The 23300-nt window shown below is 40.0% G+C and overlaps 1 protein-coding gene and 1 long non-coding RNA gene across 2 annotated transcripts in view; both read right to left on the bottom strand.

Moving 5' to 3' along the window:
- The window catches only part of cd44b (CD44 molecule (Indian blood group) b), a 29946-nt gene extending 15631 nt beyond the window's left edge, over positions 1-14315 (bottom strand). The window contains exon 1 of the mRNA XM_047353767.1: positions 13964-14315. Within this exon, the coding sequence (XP_047209723.1) occupies positions 13964-14030 (67 nt within the window). The 5' untranslated portion in view covers positions 14031-14315. The remainder of the gene's footprint in view (positions 1-13963) is intronic.
- A 3100-nt stretch (positions 14316-17415) lies between these two features.
- Positions 17416-21770, bottom strand: LOC124859927. Its single transcript, XR_007036225.1, has 2 exons — positions 21601-21770; positions 17416-17840 (listed from the first exon to the last, which is right to left on the bottom strand). It is a non-coding gene; the product is annotated as an uncharacterized LOC124859927 (long non-coding RNA).
- Between the last annotated feature and the right edge of the window lie 1530 nt (positions 21771-23300).

Here is a 23300-nt window from a genome sequence, read left to right as displayed (position 1 = left end):
GAAAGATTGGTTTGATGAACATGAAAGTGAAGTTGAACATCTCCCATGGTCTGCACAGTCACCAGATCTAAATATTATTGAGCCACTTTGGGGTGTTTTGGAGGAGCGAGTCAAGAAACGTTTTCCTCCACCAGTATCACGTAGTGACCTGGCCACTATCCTGCAAGAAGAATGGCTTAAAATCCCTCTGACCATTGTGCAGGACTTGTATATGTCACTCCCAAGATGAATTGACGCTGTATTGGCCGCAAAAGGAGGCCCTACACCATACTAATAAATTATTGTGGTCTAAAACCAGGTGTTTCAGTTTCATTGTCCAACCCATGTAACTGCAAAAGTACCTTGCCTTGTTTAAACCATCTGCCCAGTCTAAATGAAACCCAACTAACCACAAAATAGGCAGAAGTATATTGTTTTTGTTCAATACATAATACAGATCACAAAATTAACAAAATACTGTTGTTTGTAAAAAAAAAAGTATGAGTTCTAGGGGTGCACCAATTGCAGTTTTCTGGCCAATCACTGATCTTTAAAAAGCCTGACCAGCTGCTTAGGATTTTGGACGATATTGATTTTGTAGGTGTTATAAGGTCACAATACACCTTCAATGCTCCAATGCTCCAATCTTATTTTGTGGGGTGGGGTTACTATTGTTAACCATGCACAAGAAGCCGTGACCTGGCGGTAGGGTCTGTCAGTCACGGCACAGCAAAAGGGGATAGTGGCTGATTTTCTGACTTTTGTGGAGGTACAGCCAGCCGATCGATTGGTGCACCCCTAATAAGTTAATTAATGTTGAGGTTAATATGTTCAGGAATGTGTCCTGCGATAAAGCTATGAAATTCTGTAACCTTCCGAAAGGGTACTTCAGATAACTTACAGGATAATCTAAATTAATGTAAATTCTGAAAAAAGTCAACAAAACTAAATTTGTTTGAAACATTTGTTTTTATAGGTGATCTCTTTTTAAATGGCTCCTTACGCCATTCTTAAATTCTTTGATACACGTTTAAAGTGCATTTTGTGGGTAAAACACAAATTGCCCACAACATGCTGTTTAAGTTTCAGTAATCCTAAAGTCCTCAGTCTGGATCCATGAACAAGAAAATCAGCCCATTATTGCACCGCCTGATTCAAAACAACTGTTATAAGTCCATTTGCTTAAGTTTGTTTGAGTATGGAAATAAATACTAAAATTCAAATATGGCTCATCAGATAAGATGACAACAGTTGGTGTGCATAGGGTTATCTTTACCTCAAAAGCCAAACATGCATGTTTTAGAAGTGAAACAGGCAGGTGAACCCGGGCACAGTGACTGAGGGACAGACAGCAGGTGCTAGGAGCTCAGGAGCAATAAACACACAGTGCTCATGCTAAATATTTTCTCTAGGCTTGATTCCCTTTTTGAGGAGATGATTGGTGCGGGGCATTTTTAGCCCTTCTACATAAAAACAAACCAAACATTTTGGTGTTCTGTTGCAGTTTATTTGGCAATTTAATGTTGAATAATATGTTCTGTAATTCAGATTAGTAGGAGCATTAAGTTAACACTCCAAATGTTTTTCACAGTTTCCCAGAAATGTAAATAAATGCCTTTGATCACATGAAGTTGGGCTGAAACATTTAAGGTTCTTCACAAGAACAGGGAAAAAAACTAACATATTAGCTTGTTTGTTTGTCTGTGGTTCATGTTTGTTACCAGGGGGACACATTTATAAGCTGTGGATGATGGCTTAGTCACATTGCAACATATGACAGGAAATAAGAGCATTTATATTAAAATCTGATATCTGTGCTTGTGACACTGATCTTGACATGACCATGACACATATTCTGACAAAATAAACTTTAAAATTTAAGACATTAAAAGACTTCTTTGGAGACTAATATGTAAAAGCATGCACAAAACCATAATGACAAACAGTCTGTCTTTCTACTGAGGTTAAACAATATCTTTTGTAAAATGTCTACAACAGCCACTATGGACATCTCAAACAGGGAATCAGCCAGTTGTCTTTGTGCTGTTTGTTTATCATTGCCTCCCATTTTTCTATCTTACAGCTAAGCCTAGAATTTTCCATACCCTGGCAGATTTAAATTTAAAACTATTTTCATTCCAATTTTCTGATGGGCAATCTCTCAAAAGATACAAAAAACATTTACTGGGTATTAATTTAACAAAAAAAAAAAGGTTTATTTACATTTCAATAAAAAATGGCATTTCAAAAATTCTGTATAACCGTAGCTCAAATCACTTACAACCAACATATGCAGACTCTTCTTATCTTCCCAAAATATACCTGTTAAACCTTAAAGCAGTTGAGCTAAAGCAGCAGAAGACCATACCAGGTCTCAGGCCTGTACACCAAGAACAGATAAATACATAAGACTACAATTTCGCAGGTTGATCAAAATTAGACAATTAAAGATTGGAAAAATGTTTTATGGAGTAAGAAGTCTCAATTTCAGCAGCAACATTTGGTTGGTATAGCCAAAATTAGACCACATCCACCTTCCTGAGTAATGTTGCTAATCATAGTCATAATTTTATGACCACAGTGTATCCATCTTCTGATGACTATTCTCAGCAGGATAATTCATCATTTTACAAAGCCCATATCATCTCAAAAAATGTTTGTGAACATAATAATTAATTCACTGCTCCAGTGGTCTCCAGGCTCAACAGACACCTGTCCAAAAGAGCACCTTTGGGATGTGCTGGAACAGGAGATTCCCATCAGGAATGTACAGGAGATAAATCTGCAGCAACTGTATGATGCCTTCACATCGACCAAAATCTTTACCACACCTTGTTGAAAATCTTCTTAGAAGAATTAAGTTCTTAAGAAAAAAGGGATCTAGCCTAGTAATAGCATGATGTACCTAATAAAGTGGCCTTGAAGTATAAATTTGCAATAAAGTACAACATTATACTATGTATTGTTAAAAAATGACACTATTGTCGCATAACAACAATTTATGAGGGGCCATTAGGGACATTACTCTGAATTTGCTCTCACATGCACTACTGAAATGCTACATGCTCTCACACAAACAAATGAAATACTTTCACGCACACTACTGAAATGCTCTCACACACACGTTGAAACGGAAGTTGTTTCAGTTGCAATTCAGAGCCTGCATCCTTCTAAGGAAGTTAACCACAGATATAAATCAGACAGATGATATTTCATGGTTAATGTTTGGTTTATATATTATTATTATTATTATGCTCTACAAATAATTTGATTTAAAGTATAAAGTTTATGTTTAAAAGTTGAACCAATAAATTAAATTAAATTAAATTAAATTGTATTTGTCATCATCAATATACTTTTTTTACAGTGTTATATCTTGTTATATCTATGAACATAAAAATTATTTTAAACATTTTAATTAAATAGAATAAAATAAAAAGAACAAGAACATTTTTAGATGTTTGTGTGAGAACATTTCAGTAGTGATTTTGATAGCGTTTCAGTAGTGCATGTGAGAGCAAATTCAGAATAATGTCCCTAACGGCCCCTTACAACAATTTGTCTTAAAGATTAACACAATACTATTATTTTAGAACTGATTTAATTTGAATTCATGTACAGTAAGTTACAGATTGTGTTTGTTTGTCTCAATAAAAAAAACATATAACCAACTATACATATTTATTTGCCTGTATATGGAACCTAACAGTTCCTAACAGTCAGAGGGTTATATATAGAGACGTTCTCCCTTTTTTTTATTTTCTTGATATCAGGGTTTATGTACATGAGATAAGATCCAGCTCTTTTTCCAACATACTGTTAAAAGCAAACATGGCACCAACAGAAGCAGGGAGGCCATTTTGCGTTTGGTTAGTGGCAGTTGTGCAAGTGCAGTATGTTCCTGTGAACATGCTACAAAACAAATTCACCTCTTCTCGGTCTCACACAAAAACCTGAAACAAACTCCGTGCCTGCTAACAGAGCAGACTGGATCCTTCACAACCCAGACGGGTACAATAGACAGCAGCTTTGGCCTTAAAAACCTGCCCCAGACAGATCAAAGGGAGAACAGCACACCATCAGTGAGCTGAAAAGACTGTTGACAGTGATCTAAGTGGGTGTTCATTAATATTCAGAGGGACAGTTGTGGGTGTCTTTATACAGTGCATAGGCCTGTTATTCCAAGGCAATGACTCTCCCAAAAGCTCCTTTGTCACTTACTGGAGTTGAAACCAAGGAAACTGCAAAGTCTGGCTACAGAGTTCAATAGAAACAGAACTCTAATGCTCTGTGCCAAAACCCCCCGCTGCAATGGGAGTACTTGTCTCCAATCCTACCTCACTTTCTTGTTTTTCCCCTTATGCCTTTTCATTTTGTCTTGATTTCTCTTACCACTCTCTGGCTGTCTTTTCTATGCCAGCAATAAAACACAATATACCCCCCACGCACAGGCCTTCAAAGAAACGGGCAGCTCGCAGATGCACTGGGCTAATTATTCCTTCTTGACCTTGTTGAGCCATGGCACAGGAGGAGACCAGATAGCAGTATTCTTTTATCAACATTAATAACATACAAAGCCTTGTCTTAGTTTTATCCTCTTAGCTATATTGTTACTTCCTGCTCACAAACATAGTGTAGTAAGTGCTCCTACTTAAGTGCTCTGAAAATATCATGAGGTTAGAATGTCATGGTTGGAGAAAGAACTTACTGTGTCTGTCCCGTTCATACTGTAACATCTGTTTAGCCATAGTCTATAAACTGGTGGTTCAGTGAGACCTTGTTGCCATAATTCCCACAAAACTTCACTGACCAGCATCATCATATCTGGGTGAACCTCAGCAGACACATCTTTTCCTCTACTGGAAAAGGTCTCTGGGGTGGTGGGACAACTGAAACATCAGATGTGGTAAAAAAATATGTTCGCAAACACTCAAGTATATAAACACTAAATACCCGAGGGTCACAAAAAAGACTCTGACAAAACTAATGCTCTCTGCAAACGTGACTTCCCGTATCACTTCTAATGTTCACACCTCCACCCACTTCAACTTTGATGGTAGTCAAGTTTTTTGCAAACATATCTAGGTGGCAATGTTGTCTTCTCCCTTTTAAAGCCCCATAGCCTTCACTACCTTTACAATAGATGTGATGAGAAATCTGTTCAATCTGTAATAATCTTTGCAAACACAATTTAAAGACTGGATAATGGAGAGCAGAACAAACTCTTCCCCAAAACATTTACTCTTTTGCAAATGTACTTTCAGTGGAGGTGTCAATATTATCCCCTATACACCATGCTATAGATATGTTTCATAACTACGAGCCCCTGGGCTGTTTGTTATAACTCTTTACCAGATAGTTTTATTATTTGCTTTGAAATATTGTTTTTGAAGGACTTAAAAGTCCAAATTTGTCAATGGTTAGGTAGATAGCAAAATGAGAGCTGAAATAAATCTATACTAATTTCTTAAACTGAAGAAATAATCTAATCAGATGACTAGAAATTATCAATAACTATTCATTTTGTTTAATCGTTGCAAAAACAAATAAGTAAATCAAACAAACGTCCCCCATCTACCTTTATTCTTTATGAGTCTTTAAAAAAACATCAACTACAGAACAGTTCTCTATGGTTTTGTTGCATGATTTGAGATTATTATAAGATTATTTTGAACAGATTTGTTCTCTAGATACTCTGTAGCTAAACCAGAAAAAACTGATGCTTTTTACTTTTTTCCCTCAAGAATATCATTGTTGGACTATAAAAAGGGTATTTGTGATAAAAGCACTGACAAACTAATCTATTTTAATATATGTAAATATAAAGTCACAAGAGCCTGCAGGACACGTTACTAATGTTAGCACATGCTAATTATCAAAGACATGATGTTTTAGCAATCGAGAAAGATCAGACCCTTGTTGGCCTCTGATACGATATCCCAAAGTATGTAAGTAAGTGGCATGGAGGCAATCAGCCTGTGGCACTGCTGAGGTCTTATGGAGGCCCAGGATGCTTCAATAGTGGCCTTTAGCTCAACCAGTGTTGGGTCATGAGTCTCTCAACGTTCTCTTCACAATATCCCACAGATTCTCTATGGGGTTCAGGTCAGGAGAGTTGGCAGGCCAATTGAACACAGTGATACCATGGTCAGTAAACCATTTACCAGTGGTTTTGGCACTGTGAGCAGGTGCCAGGTCGTGCTGAAAAATGAAATCTTCATTTCCATAAAGCTTTTCAGCAGATGGAAGCATGAAGTGCTCCAAAATCTCCTGATAGCTAGCTGCATTGACTCTGCCCTTGATAAAACACAGTGGACCAACACCAGCAGCTGACACGGCACCCCAGACCATCACTGACTGTGGGTACTTGACACTGGACGTCTGGCATTTTGGCATTTCCTTCTCCCCAGTCTTCCTCCAGACTCTGGCACCTTGATTTCCGAATGACATGCAGAATTTGCTTTCATCCAAAAAAAGTACTTTGGACCACTGAGCAACAGTCCAGTGCTGCTTCTCTGTAGCCCAGGTCAGACGCTTCTGCCGCTGTTTCTGGTTCAAAAGTGGCTTGACCTGGGGAATGCGGAACCTGTAGCCCATTTCCTGCACACGCCTGTGCACGGTGGCTCTGGATGTTTCTACTCCAGACTCAGTCCACTGCTTCCGCAGGTCCCCCAAGGTCTGGAATCGGCACTTCTCCACAATCTTCCTCAGGGTCCGGTCACCTCTTCTCGTTGTGCAGCGTTTTCTGCCACACTTTTTCCTTCCCACAGACTTCCCACTGAGGTGCCTTGATACAGCACTCTGGGAACAGCTTATTCGTTCAGAAATTTCTTTCTGTGTATTACCCTCTTGCTTGAGGGTGTCAATAGTGGCCTTCTGGACAGCAGTCAGGTCGGCAGTCTTACCCATGATTGGGGTTTTGAGTGATGAACCAGGCTGGGAGTTTTAAAGGCCTCAGGAATCTTTTGCAGGTGTTTAGAGTTAACTCGTTGATTCAGATGATTAGGTTCATAGCTCGTTTAGAGACCCTTTTAATGATATGCTAATTTTGTGAGATAGGAATTTTGGGTTTTCATGAGCTGTATGCCAAAATCATCCGTATTAAGACAATAAAAGACCTGAAATATTTCAGTTAGTGTGCAATGAATCTAAAATATATGAATGTTAAATTTTCATCATGACATTATGGAAAATAATGAACTTTATCACAATATGCTAATATTTTGAGAAGGACCTGTATATCATAGGCCTAACAGCTTAACCATATATCATGGTCAGACAAAGTTAAAGATATTTTTGTATGTACTAGCAGGTAAACATTAAAAGAAAGGGGTAAATTAGAAAGCCTATAAACATATCAGGCTTCAGAAATGGCTATTTGTTTGGGAAAACAATGTCAAAGGTATTGTTAGCTAATTTCTCAATTTTTAAAAAATTTAAATAACTATGACTGACTATCCTTTTTCATGGAGACAGTAGGGCCAGAAAATATTCTTGAGAGCAATTCAGCAGTCGCGAAGGAGCATTCACTGAGTTTAGATAGCAAGATGCTGTTCTAGAAGCCAGACTTGATGACTTCAACTTGAACTCTGACTGCCTGACAAGATCAATAAGTAGTGAAGAGACAAGCATCCTCTTTGGTTAATTAAAATGATCTGAAGCTTTAGTGGTGCTTTCAGTATACACTATGTTACCAACATGATTTCTCTGTCTACTTTTACATGTACATGAACTTTAATGGCATTATATCCTAATTTATAAGGTCCAATTTGTTGATGGACCCACTGTTACCAGCAATAGCAACGTTAACTATTGTGTAAATCTTCCACAACGTTTAGTAGTGTGTTTATATTTAGATGAGAAAACCAGAATTGCTAATTGTGCTCTAATTGATCCCAAATTTGTTCAGTAAGGTTTAGATCAGGACTCTGTGCAGGCCAGTTAAGTTTCTCCACACCAAACTTTATACACCTGCAGATATGGAAGTGATTGTAATACATGAATTCATTGATTTGGTGGCAAATACTTTGCCAATTTGGTGTAGATGAAGGGAAAGGTACAAGCAGACTTATGCAAGGTGTGAGATATTGATGATTTATACAAAGAATTGAGTGTAATATCGCATTAGACATAACTGTATTTATTTATTGTTTATTCTGCATTTCGACCAAGAGAGAGCCACAACCAGTTAGGAAAAGAACAGTTGGTCATTAATCATGACACCCAGGTTACATTCTTTGTTGAGGACATACTCAGACAGATACGGTCTTCTGTGATGGTACCCGGAGCTCTCTCACCAGAGAAGAACTCATGAACATCAGGGCTACTACACCAGAGGAGTTATTTCCAACTTTTCTGCCTACTGCTCTGGAATTTTTGGACATTCTGGTCAAAGGTGCGCTCACCTTTGTTCACGCGGTGAAACGCCGGAAGAGAGGGAAACGGGCTGGGGTGCTGGTACGACTTCGCCAGCGTGGACTACGAACACCGTTACCTGGAATATTTCTCTCTAACGTGCGCTCACTTCCCAACAAAATTGAGGAACTACAACTGCTGTTGGGGAAAAACAGGGACTTTTATTCATCGGCAGTTTTGTGCTTCACGGAGACGTGGCTGTGTGGATTAATACCGGACTCTGCGCTGCAGCTGGCAGGATTCCAGCTCTACAGAGCGGACAGAGACACGGAACTCTCCGGCAAAGCGAAAGGTGGAGGAATCTGTTTTTACCTCAACAGTGGTTGGTGCAACGACGTGACAGTGAATCAGCAGCACTGTTCTCCAGACCTGGAATCCTTCATCATAAACTGTAAGCCTTTCTATTCCCCCCGTGAGTTCGCTTCATTCATCCTGGTCGGTGTTTACATCCCGCCGCAAGCTAACATGCAGGTCGCACAGCGCATGCTCGCCGACTAGATACTGAGTGTGGAGCGGACCAACCCGGACTCCTTAGTAATCGTCCTTGGCGACTTTAACAAAGGTAATCTGACCCACGAACTCCCCAAATATAGACAGTTTATAAAATGTCCGACCAGAGAGGACAACATTCTGGATCACTGTTACACCACCATCAGAGACGCTTATCACGCCGTCCCACGTGCTGCACTGGGCCAATCCGACCACATCATGGTCCACTTGATTCCTGCATACAGGCAGAAACTAAAGCTCTGCAAACCTGTTGTGAGGACGACAAGGAAGTGGAGCAGTGAGGCTGTGGAGAATCTCCAGGCGTGTTTAGGCTGTACAGACTGGGATGTGTTCAGGACTACTACCAACAGTTTGAACGAGTACACAGAGGCTGTGACTTCCTACATCAGCTTCTGTGAGGACAGCTGTGTACCATCATGCACCAGGGTGAGTTACAACAACGACAAACCCTGGTTCACAGCTAAACTCAGAAGGTTAAGACTGGATAAGGAAGAGGCCTTCAGGAGTGGGGACAAAGACATATACAGAGAGGCAAAGTACAAGTTTGGCAAGGCAGTGAAAGAGGCCAAACGACTGTACTCTGAGAAGCTCCAAATCCAGTTCTCAACCAACGACTCTGCGTCTGTCTGGAAATGGCTCAGGCAAATCACCAACTACAAGCCGAAAGCCCCCCACTCCATCAACGACCGACGCCTCGCCAACGACCTGAACGAGTTCTACTGCCGCTTTGAAAGACAAAGGGACAGTCCTGCAACCATCCCCCACGACGCCCCCCAACAGCTGCAGCCACAATCCACCACCCCCACCTCCCCAACCTCAAGAGGGGCCTTGGCACCTCCAACCCCCACCCTGAAGTTCCCCCCCACCAGCCCCCTACCCACGCCGAGGACGGCTCTTTCCATCCAGGAGAGGGACGTCAACAAACTCTTCAGGAGACAGAACCCCCGGAAAGCTGCTGGTCCGGATTCTGTCTCACCAGCCAGCCTGAAGCACTGCGCTGATCAGCTGCCTCCAGTCTTCACAGACATTTTTAACACCTCACTGTAGACATGTCATGTGCCAGCCTGCTTCAAGTCCTCCACCATCGTCCCTGTTCCCAAGAAGCCAAGGACCACAGGGCTTAATGACTTCAGACCCGTCGCCCTGACCTCTGTGGTGATGAAGTCCTTTGAGCGCCTTGTGCTCTCACACCTAAAAGACATCACCGACCCCCTCCTGGACCCCCTGCAGTTTGCCTACAGAGCCAACAGGTCTGTAGATGATGCAGTCAACCTAGCCCTTCACTTCATCCTCCGGCACCTGGATTCCACAGGAACCTATGCCAGGATCCTGTTTTTGGATTTCAGCTCTGCCTTCAACACCATCATCCCAGTTCTGCTACAGGAGAAGCTCTCCCAGCTGAGTGTGCCCGACTCCACCTGCAGGTGGATCACTGACTTCCTATCTGACAGGAAGCAGCGCGTGAGGCTGGGGAAGCACGTCTCTGACTCCCTGACCATCAGCACCGGTTCCCCCCAAGGCTGTGTTCTCTCTCCTCTGCTCTTCTCCCTGTACACCAACAGCTGCACCTCCAGTCACCAGTCTGTCAAGCTTCTGAAGTTTGCGGACGACACCACCCTGATCGGACTCATCTCTGATGGTGACGAGTCTGCGTACAGATGGGAGGTGGACCATCTGTTGGACTGGTGCAGCCAGAACAACCTTGAGCTCAACGCTCTAAAGACAGTAGAGATGGTTGTGGACTTCAGGCAGAACCCAGCCCCACCTGCCCCCATCACCCTCTGTGACTCCACAATTGACACTGAGGAATCTTACCGCTTCCTGGGAACCATCATCTCCCAGGATCTCAAGTGGGAGCCAAACATCAGCTCCCTCATCAAGAAAGCCCAGCATAGGATGTTCTTCCTACGGCAGCTGAAGAAATTCAACCTGCCAAAGACTATGATGGTGCACTTCTACACAGTCATCATTGAGTCCATCCTCACCTCCTCCATCACCATCTGGTACGCCGCTGCTACCGCCAAGGATAAGGTCAGGCTGCAGCGTGTCATTCGGTCTGCTGAGAAGGTGATTGGCTGCAGTCTACTGTCGCTCCAGGAACTGTACACCTCCAGGACCCTGAGGCGGGCAGGGAAGATTCTGGCTGATCCCTCCCACCCCGGTCACAGACTCTTTGAGACTCTCCCCTCTGGCAGGAGGCTGCGGTCCATCCGGACCAAAACCTCACGCCACAAGAACAGTTTTTTCCCATCTTCCACCAGCCTGGTTAACAAAGCCCGGAAACCACCCTGACACTCTCCCTTTCCCCCACAACCCCCCTTTTTTGCTGACAGGACACCTGTAACCTGTAACTCTATGCGTTACATTAACGCTCAGCATGGACTCCTGCTTTACTTGCACTGCCATACTTGCACAATGATCACCTGCACTGTTGTATTGCTCTTGCATCTTATACTGCTCTATATTTACTCTCACTCACTTAAAACTGTGCACATATATTTATATTATATTGTAGATATGTTTATACTGTTTAATTTGTACTGTATTGCACCGACTATGCCAATACAAATTCCTTGTATGTCCAAAAACGTACTTGGCAATAAAGCTTTTCTGATTCTGATTCTGATTCTGAGATATGATGATAATGTGCGTCAATTCAACCCAATTAAAAATAATGTATTAATCCCATAGGGAAAATAAATATTGTAGTAACTCTTACAATCTAATTTATTTCAAATAGTTATTATAGATAATGATGGCTGTGAACAGTAAGGAGCTCCTGTAGCAGTCTGTGCTACATTTGGTGAAAATAGCTAGGAGTCATCCACATAGAAGTCACAAGAAAAGCCATGTGAACAGATAACTGGGTCAGAGGTTGATGTGTACTTTACAAACCTAACCTTGGGGTCCACCTGTAAAAACGCCATAGGATGCTAATAGTTGCTCTTGATATGACACGCAGCCAGGAATAATTCGTTTAAGAAGAAAACTGGCTGACTTTAAAAATCTTTCTGTAACATTCACAAAAGCAAGAACGGTGGATCGCATGGTAGACAGATACAAGGCAATAGAAACTATATGAGCAGGGTTCCACAATACAGGCTGGACAGTTTTTGGTTTGTAACAGAGGGCAAATTGTCAGAGTGGCCAAGACAATATCTATGTACAGCTAGGTGTGTCTACATTGATGTCTCACGAGAAGGAATGTTAACAAGTGACCTGGCAAAAGAAGGGCTTGTATATTTCACAGTGAAGGTGCCAAGGACCTAGCCTTGAGGAACCCTTGTAAAAAATAACGGGTAACTAATGTTTATTCTTGGCATGTCACCTTGTAGGAGAGCTATGAATAATGATTAGTTTAAGCAGAAAACTAACTGACATCAAGAAATTCTGTTACTATTCTGAAACAGCAGACTGATAAACAGCATGGCAAACAGATGCTAAGCACCAGAGTCTATAGAAACAGGGTTCCCCGATACAGGCTGAACAAGTATTGGTTTGTAGTAGAGGGCACATTGGTAGAGGAGGCAAACACGTGCCTTTAAGTACTCAGAGACCATGCTAACAAAAGCACTCTTTGTCAGGGTCTGGTCTATGGGGACTTTGACCACCCCTTGCCTTGAAACATGACACAGGAGCATTGAGGAGAAGGTTGCCGAACCAAGGAAACAAAGATGATCACATGCAACTTACAGGCTGGTCAATGAATGTTTGAGTAGAAACAAGAAACAAGTTCTTTACTGTGCAAGTGATAAAGCTGAGTTCCTTATCTAGATACTTGCAGGATGTTAAGCCTAAGTTGTTAAACCTTTTGCATATTAATTAAATGACACATTTGTAAATGATTAAGTTGTTAAGTTTCGCTGCTTTGTTTCAAAATTATTTCAGGTAACAATTTAATTTAATTTTCATTTAATTTTCGAAAGTCAGAGATCCTTGAGGAATTTATGCCATAACTTTTCAATCAAGTCTGAAAAGTTTGTTTCTTGAATAAAAGGGAAAGATTTATACAAATGTTGTGAAAGCAGTCATTTTGGTGTTGTGTATGTAAAGTGTATATCAGTTTTCATTTAACTTTTTCACCCAAAAAGATAAAGTCATTATCCATGCAGACAGTGTACGATAAATCTCATCATGAAAATACATGTAGTCTTTGACAATCAGCTCAAACACTACACTTTGGAACTGGAGGAACAATCACTATAAACAATCAATACATGCTCAAACAAAGCACACACTGAATATACAGGAATCCTTGCGGAGCAAACATGGGATGTGCTTTGGGGTAAAAGGATTCCCCCTCCCTTCCTTCAACACACTCTGCACCTGAGCAAAATATTCAATCATTTTGCCTTTACATCCTGGTCATATTTATAACTTGATGCTGATTTTTTCTTTGTGAACAACTAGACCACCGGCTCCTCAGGGAAAAAGCCAGACAGACCGTAGACCTGTTTGATTCAAAGCCAACTAAACCTCCAGAGACTATCGCTCTCAGCAACAAATCCAATGAAATTATATGTGAGACACAAAGAGTTAGAGGGAGAGAATAAAAGAGGAGAAAACTAGACTGACTGAAGAACATCCTTTGTGTCAAAGAAGACAACAGTAAACAAGGTAAAATAGCTATAGTTATTCCTGAATTAGTAAATCCACTTCTAATAGCTACTGTGTTCATAAAAAACCTAGAAAAAGCCGTTTTAAATGCAAATACATGTCTAAAACAGAGTGAGGAGGAAGAAAGGCTGTCTTCTTTGTGTCTATGATGCGTCCGTCTCAGACTATGCCAGACATAAGCCTGTCTGGAGTAGCACATGCTCTCTTGCCGGCATCAACCCATCCATTCTACAAGCAGCAGCCTATAGCGTCTTGTTACTCACGGGTTCTCTTTTTATGAGCACTCTCATGTCCCCTACAAGCCTCAAGAGAGGAAAAAAATAATAGTCTGGTTGTAAAATCTGATATAAAGGAGAATTGGCAGTCATAGTAGCACAATAAAAACAAAACAAAACAAAGAGCTATCATTTAGGTAAAAGCATTTAGGTAAAAGTCTGCTCACCTTGAAGTTGATCCGACCTGCCATAGGCCAGCATTCCAAAGATGACCCCTGAAAGAAAAGTCCACATCTTTGCCAAACTGGTGATGGTTGGGTGAGCAGCTGGGTATAAAGGTGTCTAACAGTCCTCTTCGTGTCCTGTCTTCCCTCTACAGTACCAGAAGTAATGACTGGTGGGTGTATGCGTGTAAAGCAGAGTAAATGAGTAGAAGAGATGCAAAAAAAAAACAGAAGAATAAACCTGCACTTTCTCTGGGTGTCTGAAACTTGCTGGAGAACACTCGGATTTTGCATCAACTTTCTCCGCCCTGCTGGAGAGAACACAGTGGCTGGTGGCATGCACATAGAAGGGGAAGAGCAGTTTAAATGAACACACACCCTTCTGCCTCTCCCACAATTGCCCCACCTCCTCTTCCTCTCTCCTTTTTTCTGTCTCTACACACTCTACACAGTCAGAAAGAAAGTAATTTCTCCTTCAGTGACTGCTTGACCTTGTCTCACGAACTCATTTTCAACCTACCTCCTGACACCCCATTTTCTTTATTTATGTTCCAGAGACAGTTTCATAGAGCCCATCTGGTGTGTTGATCTTTTGTCTTTTTGTCAACTCATCTAATTTTCTCAGCCTAGGTCCCCATGGGTTTTCTGTCAGTATTTCTGACCTACCATTTGGAAAAGATTGTTTACAAAGTCAGCCTCACCTAGTATTGCGTATGTATTGAAAGCTTTCAAACCTCGCTAACAATGGGTCAGAATCCAGTTTGCTTCAGAACTGCTTTAATTAGGCTACTTATGGTATATATTCAACAAGGGGTCAAAACATTCCACAGATATTTGGGTCCAAATTAACATGATTTCACAAAATCCCAAAGATGTTGTGGGATTATTATTTTATTGGATTAAGATCTGGTAAGTCTGAAGGCCACTGAAACAATGTCCTAATTGTTATGTTCAAGAAAGCAGTTTGAGGTGATTTGAGTTGTTGGACATGTAACCATCGGAAGATGGATATGTAGTGGTCAAAAAGAGATGAAAATGGACAGCAACATTACTCAGGCAGGCTGAGGCATATACAAATGTTTTATTGGGTACAAAGGGGCCTAAATTGGGTACAAAGGGGCCTAAATTGTGTAAATGTCACCCCATAGCATTATACCACCACTATCAGATTTAACTTTTTACAGAAGACAGGGCTGATCCATGTTTGAATTTAGTTTACACCAGATTCATCTGAATATCCCCCCTGAAATGAAGATTCATCAGACCGGGCAACATTTTTCCAATGTGTTATTGACCACTTTTGTTGAGCCTGTGTGAACTGAAGGAGTGTATTGCTCTCAGCTGACAGGAGTTGGACCTAGTGGGGTATTCTGTTATTGTAGCCAATCTGCTTATTGGGTTTACAGAGCTGGGATACTGAATACCTTGGATTAACCAATGGTTATTTGAGTTTTTGCTGTTCTTCTATCATCTCAACAAGTCGGCCAATTTTCCTCTGATCCTCTTAGATCACCAAGGCTTTATTGTCCACAAAACCACTGTTCAATGGAGTTTTTTGTTTTCTTTCTGACCATTTTCTGTAGACTTCAGAGAGGGCTGTTCATGAAAATCCTAGTAGATGAGCATTTTTGGAAATTCTTGAAACAACAACTATGCCACATTCCAGGTCATGTAAAGCCATTTCTTCCACATTGAGATGAATTTGAGGTTCAGCAATTTGTTTTTACCACTTTTTGTCTAAATGCACTTAGTTGCTATCATATAATTGCCAATATTTATATTACCATACAATCAAAAAATCTAGGTGTACCTAATAAAGTTGCTGATGAGTGTTTTGTGTCATCATTATTTATTGGCCTAAAAACAAAAAAAAGGTTCAAAACAAAAACCACCCATCTGTAAAAAAACAACAACAAAAAAACAAAAACAATCCTGCGTTAAAATTACATAAAAATGACCCAAAGCACTTTGGTCTATACGGTTTCAAATATCTCAACAACCCCTTCCATCATGATAGAGTTTCATCTATTCTTATTCCAGGTCTAACATTCCACTTGTTAAACATCAGGCACTTGATGGAGTCACCTAGGGTTTCTGGAATCTCCCCCTGTGCTGTTTGCATGTTATTACGTAATATGTAAAATAACCAGATGTAATATAAAACCATGACTGCTATCTGTAATTCTTTTACTTCCCTCCCAACAGGCCGTGAAAACCTGTCTAATGGCTCACCATGGCCACTAACTTTGCAGTCATGGGAACGGCATTCAACAAGTGAATGACCTAGCCCTTCAGTTGAAAATATTTACTATTACCTTCACAACACAGCATTTAATTTATGTTGGAAACTGTTTCACAGGGACAGGTTGGTGAATCTTGAGGAGTTTCTCCTGAACTTCTTTTCTGAATGTTTAGATTGGAGTACCAATATTCCAAGTATTGTTAGCTTAGAAAAATACAAATGTTTGACTGTACACTTTTAGAAAGGAGAATGTTGATCTCCATTTTTTATACTGAGCTAATACTGGTGGAGCAACACAGCACCAGCTTATCTGTTTTACTGATAATGGATTAAGTTCTGGTAACAGCGGCTATTTAAAGCAGCAGGGTTTTTTGGCACAATTCACCAGTTTTTTACTTAAAATGTTCATTCAGAGCGGTTAGGATGTCACCAACTATACCAAAATGCCAGTGATTTTGGAAGAGAAATAAGCTGAAAGCATCACAGATCCTTCATTATACTTAACAATGGTCATTAGAAGCTTTTCAAAGTATTTATCCTTTGTTTTATGCCACATCAACCTGGCAGTTTTACATCCATCCATCCATTGTCTACATTGTACACTCTGGACAGGTCGCCAATCCATCACAGAGCAACAGAGACAAACACAGAACAGATAGCCATGTACAATCACACTCATACCTGAGTGCAATTAAAGTGACCAATTAATCTAACAGTCAAGTTTTTGGACTGTTGGAGGAAGCCAAAGAACTCAGAGAGAATCCACACATGCAAAGGGAGAACATGCATGACTATGCAGAAAGACACCAGGTCGGGATTTGAACCTAGGACCTTTTTTCTGCAAGGCAACATGCTTTTGGCATGTTTGTGACGGCGAACTCAATCTGACCAAATCACATTGTTCCAGTTAGAGTCCCAGTAGAGTTTAGCAACCTCCAAACATTTACTTTTGTGATGCTCTGATGGTATTATATTTCTTGTCAAGCCCCTAAACAACATTTAGACAGCCTCAAATGGTTGTTATGCAGACATGCTAACCCCAAAATGCCCCTCTTTGCTGCAGTTAATTGAGGGGTAAACTTAGAGATTTTTTTATTTGTTTTACCATCCTCTTTGCTAGTGGCAAGATAAACTTTTAGTATTTTTCATATAGTCAACTAAAGAAACCAGGATTTCAACCTGGAAAGACTCACAAATGAGAGAAACACAGAGATGGCAATTAGAGGAGTTTATTAGCTGATGTTTGTTTTCTTTTTGGCGCTCGGACCCCAGTGGAAAACATGGATGCTGATAATGACATGAACTTGAATAAACATCTTAGGGTTAGTATTAGAGAACTCTTCCCCCCGGAATCCTGATACTGGTGGTGGAGTGGAGGCTTGAGGAAATAAGGGAGTCGAAAGGAGCTTGACGCCTGATGGTGGAGATAGGGTGGAGGAGGGTCGAAGCTCAGCTGAAGAGCAGGAGATTCTGCGTATGAAGGTCTTTTAAAGCGAAGCCTGGAGGGATGATTGACTGAAGAAGAATGTAGATCAGGAGCTGATTGGTTGGAGTGGAGAATGTGGTGGAGTAATTAGACGGAGCCAGAAGTGGAGGTGAGTCTTCCAAGTTGAATTTTCGTCAAAACTCCATGTCTCACTGTAAGGGTTCAGACAAAGTTCTTTAATAAAAAACAATGTAACAAATGTCTTCCTGTTTTGAAAGAAATTACAATAAAAGCAATGATAACTTAAGGCTATTGGAAGTTAAGATAAAGTGGAACATTAGATCATGTCCCATAACCAGTGAGTAAGAAAAAGTTAAATAAAATTTGTGATCTTCCATTAATGTCTATTTTAAATTTGATTGTTTACATTTAGCCTTGAGTAATTGTAGTTCAGACTCGTAGCATATTATCAATTATCTAAATAATTTGGTCTTTGTAATCACTTAATTCAAACCCATCAAGAGCTACACACTTTATAAAGTAAAACAGGAACACATTTCATATCTCCTCTCTGTAGATGTTGTTCATTTCCTGTTTTGACGCTCCCACGGTAACACCATAGAAACGCTACAACAAACAAGCACATTTGCAGCAAATTACTAATACCATTTTACGTTTGGTTCACATTTTTGTAAATGAACTTCCGTTGCAGTTCCCTATTTGTATAAACAACAGAACAATAATAACACCTGACATAAAATCTTGCAGGTCTACCAGTCTTTGTACATGATATGTGTATATATTTAAGCAGTCAGAAATAACCAGGATTAAAAAAGAAAATACTTGAATAAATTAAAAACAAGACAGTTAACAAGAGTGTTATACAAGGAAAAATTGAAGAAAAGTGGAGGGGAAAATAAAAAAACAAAAACAACCAAGAAAAAGAAAAGGTCAGTCAGCAAAAAAGTCTTGATTACTATCACTATTTAAGTGGGAAGCAGTTTTGTAAGAAATTATGGAAAAAAAAACAAGATTAATCAGTCTTTTTTTCTTTTAGTAGTCACACCAGCCTGGTTGTTACATTAAAGAAAATACAAGTGCTTTATGGCTTATGTCTTCATATCTCTCCTAGAACAAGGGATGCAATAAAAACCCCTGAAAACACAGGCCATGCCTGAACCCAATATTAGACGCACAGCTTCTGGTTATAGAAAAAAAGAAAAGAGGAAACTTTTCCATGATGGTTATGTGGTGGGAACACACATGCATCCTCATCAGACGTCCTTGTGGTTTGGGAGTCCTTGCGGTAATGGCCAAACTAATAGCACATCCTCAGCATTCCTCTGAGGCAACGTGCTTTTTTCCCCTTTGACCACGGAAGTCACTGGAATTTGAGAAAAGGGGCATGTTTAAGAAACCAGCTAGAGATGACATAGCACATTATCCTGCTGGATGGGTACGCTGTGGTCATAAAAAGATTGGCATGGTCAGAAACAATACTCAGGCTGGCCGAGGTGTTTGAACAATGCTTAATTGGTACTAGGAGACCCAATTTCTGCCATAAAAATTACAATTAATCAGCAGCCTGTTTACACAAGGGAGGATAGATGCATGCAATGAAGTCATTAAAACCAAGCTCTGACTCTACCATCTTAATGTCACAGCAGAATGTGGGACTCTTTTGACAAGGAAACATTTCTTAATCTGTTGTCCAACTTTGCCTGTTCGAATTGTAACCTCAGTTTCCTGTTTTTAGTTAAAAGTAGTAGCACTCAATGTGGTCATTTGGTGCTGTAGCCCATCAGCTTCAAGGTTTGCATTCAGACAGGGTATGCTGCATACCTTTGTTTTAACAAACAATTATTTGATCTACAGTTGCTTCTTTTTAATCTTGAACCAGTCTGCCTATTCTCCTATGACCTCTGACATCAACAAAGGATTTGCATCCACACAGCTGCCATTCACTTACTGGATAAGTGAGTGAAAGCGCTTAAGTCACATTAAGCACTTTTAAATCCATGGGTAGGCTGCCGGTCAATTATACCTGCCTCTCTGCTGACTTCCTTCTTCTAATTGGAAAAGCTGGCACATTAATCATTACTTTATAAACATCCATTTGAAGAAGACACTTTGCTCATTACATTTGTCTTGGGTAGCCATTTGTGTCTTGCATTTATGCCCAGGGTTGGCGTCCATATCTGTCATCACCCTCCTTTAGTTTTTGGCTTTGTCATCAGTTACCTTATTGTTGCTTTTTTTTCTTCCTTTCTTTTAACGATATGTTTCCATTTACCCATGAAAATAAAAACAACTATTGTGCGCTAAAACTCTTTTCACAACTGAAAAGGAAAAATTAAAAATAATTAAATGTGAGGTATCTTCTGAACCCATAAACCATTTTTTGCATTTAACAGACAGATGTTGTATTTGCTCTCACTCTCAAGCTTCCTGTTAGTGTTTCCTGTTAAAAAAAAAAAAACGCAAGGTAAGAGAAGACTTTTTTATCCATGTTTCTGCCTGGGCTAGTCTGTGATGTAGTGAGAGAGGCTTGTTTGAACTGTGTTCTCATTGTGTACATTTGACCAAACTCTGCCTCAGTGTCTCGAGCTGAATGAGCCATTTCTCCGTCATCGGGGCATGACTGGTCTTCTTCAAAAGGCAGGGCTTTGCAACAACAACAAAGCAAGGGCCTTGCTTTAGCTGGCTGCTGGGATGGCAGAGAAAGCACGCTAAGCAAAATGTTACAAGGATGAAAAGGAATGTTTTATGTCATCCATGTTTGGTTTGCATGGAGATACGCCTCAGTTAATTCACAGGTGTAATTTACAGCGGTTGCTTGGTTTCTGGGCAGTACTTCCTTTAAAGTGATTTCAACAGGATGCCTGTAAAATGATTAGTACCCACTTCAAAGAAATTACATCGCCTAAAACTAACAAAACTCAGAAATTGGAAGGATGGTGAGGATTTTTATTCAGAATCCAAAGATGCTTTGTATGTAAGAAAACTGCTAGTTAACAAAAATGAGGCAGAGCAGAGGAAATCCTCTCAACAATGGTTGAACAAACCTAAGCTTGAGAGAAAATGGATGAGAGCAAGCCACTCACAGACCCTGGTGGTCATACAAAGTGACCTTTTACCACACATATCCTTCTTTGGCACGACCCCCTCCCGAAATGTATCCATCCAGAAACCCATGGTTAAAGAATTTATGCCTCATCAGCTGTCTGACCAACATCTTAACCATGCTATGAAACTGAAGGACATGCACACCTGAGCACCTGAGGTACAAATTCATCCCATTTCGTTTCCATAGCAACAGCACCCATCTCTCTGTACCACGCTGTGCTTTTATGAGCCAGACCTACAGTCCAGCCTGAGCCTTGGCATGATCTTCCAGACCCAATGCATTGTCCATAAAAGAATGTTTGTGAGAACAAATGGGATTATTTCCACCAGGCAGCTCTCTTATCCAGCTGTTGCATATAACAAGACTGCTGGCCAAAGATTGGCAGGTGGCCATCCGTGAAGTAAATGTCATACTGTGACAGAGAAGCCAAAGGAAATGTCAGAACCTACAGTATATTGCTGCTGATGCAGAGCTGATATTTAGAAGGGCATTGTTTAGTTACTCTACCTAACCACTCCGGCAGGTGAGTGTAAAACAACATAGACAACAAAATTATGCCAGTTATTTGCCTTGCCCAAACACAGTGAATATATGGACTGAAAATAAGCTCTGCAATTGTTTGTCTTAAAGGAGACTACATGTTAATATTACAAAGAACCCTGTTCAACAAACACCAGATTAGGCAAGAAGGAATGTGAAAAATGAGTCTACAAATATGTTAACATTTGGTGTTCACTAGTCCTTCATTTCCCATATACTGCTGAGGATTATTGCTTGAATGAAGGAGACATGTAATGTGATAAAAAAAAAATAGAACCAAAAATCTCCAAACACACCATACATACCTGTTTTGTTTTTACGTCATGCCTTTTGATATGCTTTGATGGGAGCTTCCACACATTGCTTCAACCATTTTAAGGACTTGGGCAAATTAAGCATCTGAACTGCTTGCAAGTTAATCTATGTAACCATCGTATCTCTTTCTGGCAGATGGTTCACCAGGATGAATACTCAAATGTTAGAGCAGCAGGATTATAAGGCTGCTCACAGAGGAAAACACATTTATATTCAATGAGAAGATGGAGGAGGAGATTAGCTTGACTGGGGCTGAGAGGAGGTGATCAGATGTGATTTATGACCAACAGTGTATTGTTATTACTTCAAAATCCTTGCCCTTGCAGATCTTCCTAAATCCTCAAAACCTATATTACACACTCACTCCCTATAATATATTTTTAATGAATTATTAATCTTTAGCAACCTTCACAGATTCTCTATTAGATTCAAATCGGGAAGCTGTTTGTCCAATAACGTTCTGTAACAAACCTCTGAGGCCCTTAGAGAATAGCTGTATTTATAGAGATGGAATTACACACAGGTAGACAGATTGCTAATTAGATTACTTCTGAAGGCAATCTATTGTACTGGATTTCATTTAGGAGTATAAGAGTAAAGAGGCCTGTATTACTATGCATGCCACGCTTAAGAGCTTTGTTTTAAAGATTTCTAAAAACCATACATCAGTTTACTTACAGTTCACAATAATAAACTTTGGGGTTGGAAAAAGATTTGTTTTCTCTCTTATTTTTATATGCATGAATTAGCATTTTCCTCACTAACTCTTAGCAAGGTCAACATAACACTGTCTACATACTGTATAAAATAATTGGTCTCTGGCAAGTGTTAATAGCGGCCCTCCAAAACTCCCCATGAAGTGCCCTGTGCCCATGTCTGTCTCCCTTAGTCATGAATTTCAAACTGATTCCACAGTAACCACAGAACAAAATGTTCTTGCTTCTTAGTCTCAGCAAAGTGGTGAAGTGTGTCAAGGGCTGCGGAAACATGGGATGATATTGGAGCAATTATTTGAGTCGTTGCCCATTCAACTGGCTTTGAACACTTAAAATAATAATGCAATTTCTTCACTGTTACCTGCATAACTAGTCTCTAGTAATTTATAATCTGTAGAGCTGTCTATCCATGCAAGTGGATAGTTAAGAATGAAAACTTATGGAAACAAACTGAGGAAAATCAAAAGGCAGAATGTGAGGCTTCTAAATAAATTGAAAGAGGAACAACTAAATGCAGAAAAATACTGAACAAAATATAAACAGAAAACACAGAATCCTGTTTGCACTGATAGTGAAGTTTTTAGCTGTGGTCGCCAAAATAGTGCTTAGTGAGAGGAAAAAAGGGTTTAGTTCAGCATTTGAAATGCACATGTAACCTCTTTCCTCTTTTGTTGTAAAAAGTGTGAAATAATAATAAATAAATAAAAACATTTCTTGCATTAATATATTGTGGAGTGGTGCAGTTTATCATAGGGCATGACATGTCATGTCACAATTTTGACATATAAACAGCTTTGCTAGTGCTAAAGCAGGTAAATAATACAATACAAGGAAGTTACTATCAGCAAGAGTCTCAAGGAATTTCTTTGAGTTTTACGAAGGTTTAACAGAATTAATCTAAATATCTTGTGAAATTAAGGGGAGATATTGTCCTTTGTTTAATGATTTAGAAAAATGAACCAAATTGTTCCACA

This window comes from Girardinichthys multiradiatus, chromosome 2 (genome assembly GCF_021462225.1).
Source record: "Girardinichthys multiradiatus isolate DD_20200921_A chromosome 2, DD_fGirMul_XY1, whole genome shotgun sequence".
Lineage (NCBI taxonomy): Eukaryota > Metazoa > Chordata > Actinopteri > Cyprinodontiformes > Goodeidae > Girardinichthys > Girardinichthys multiradiatus.
The sequence above is the reverse complement of the archived record's forward strand: the minus strand, read 5'-3'. Positions and strand labels throughout refer to the sequence as shown.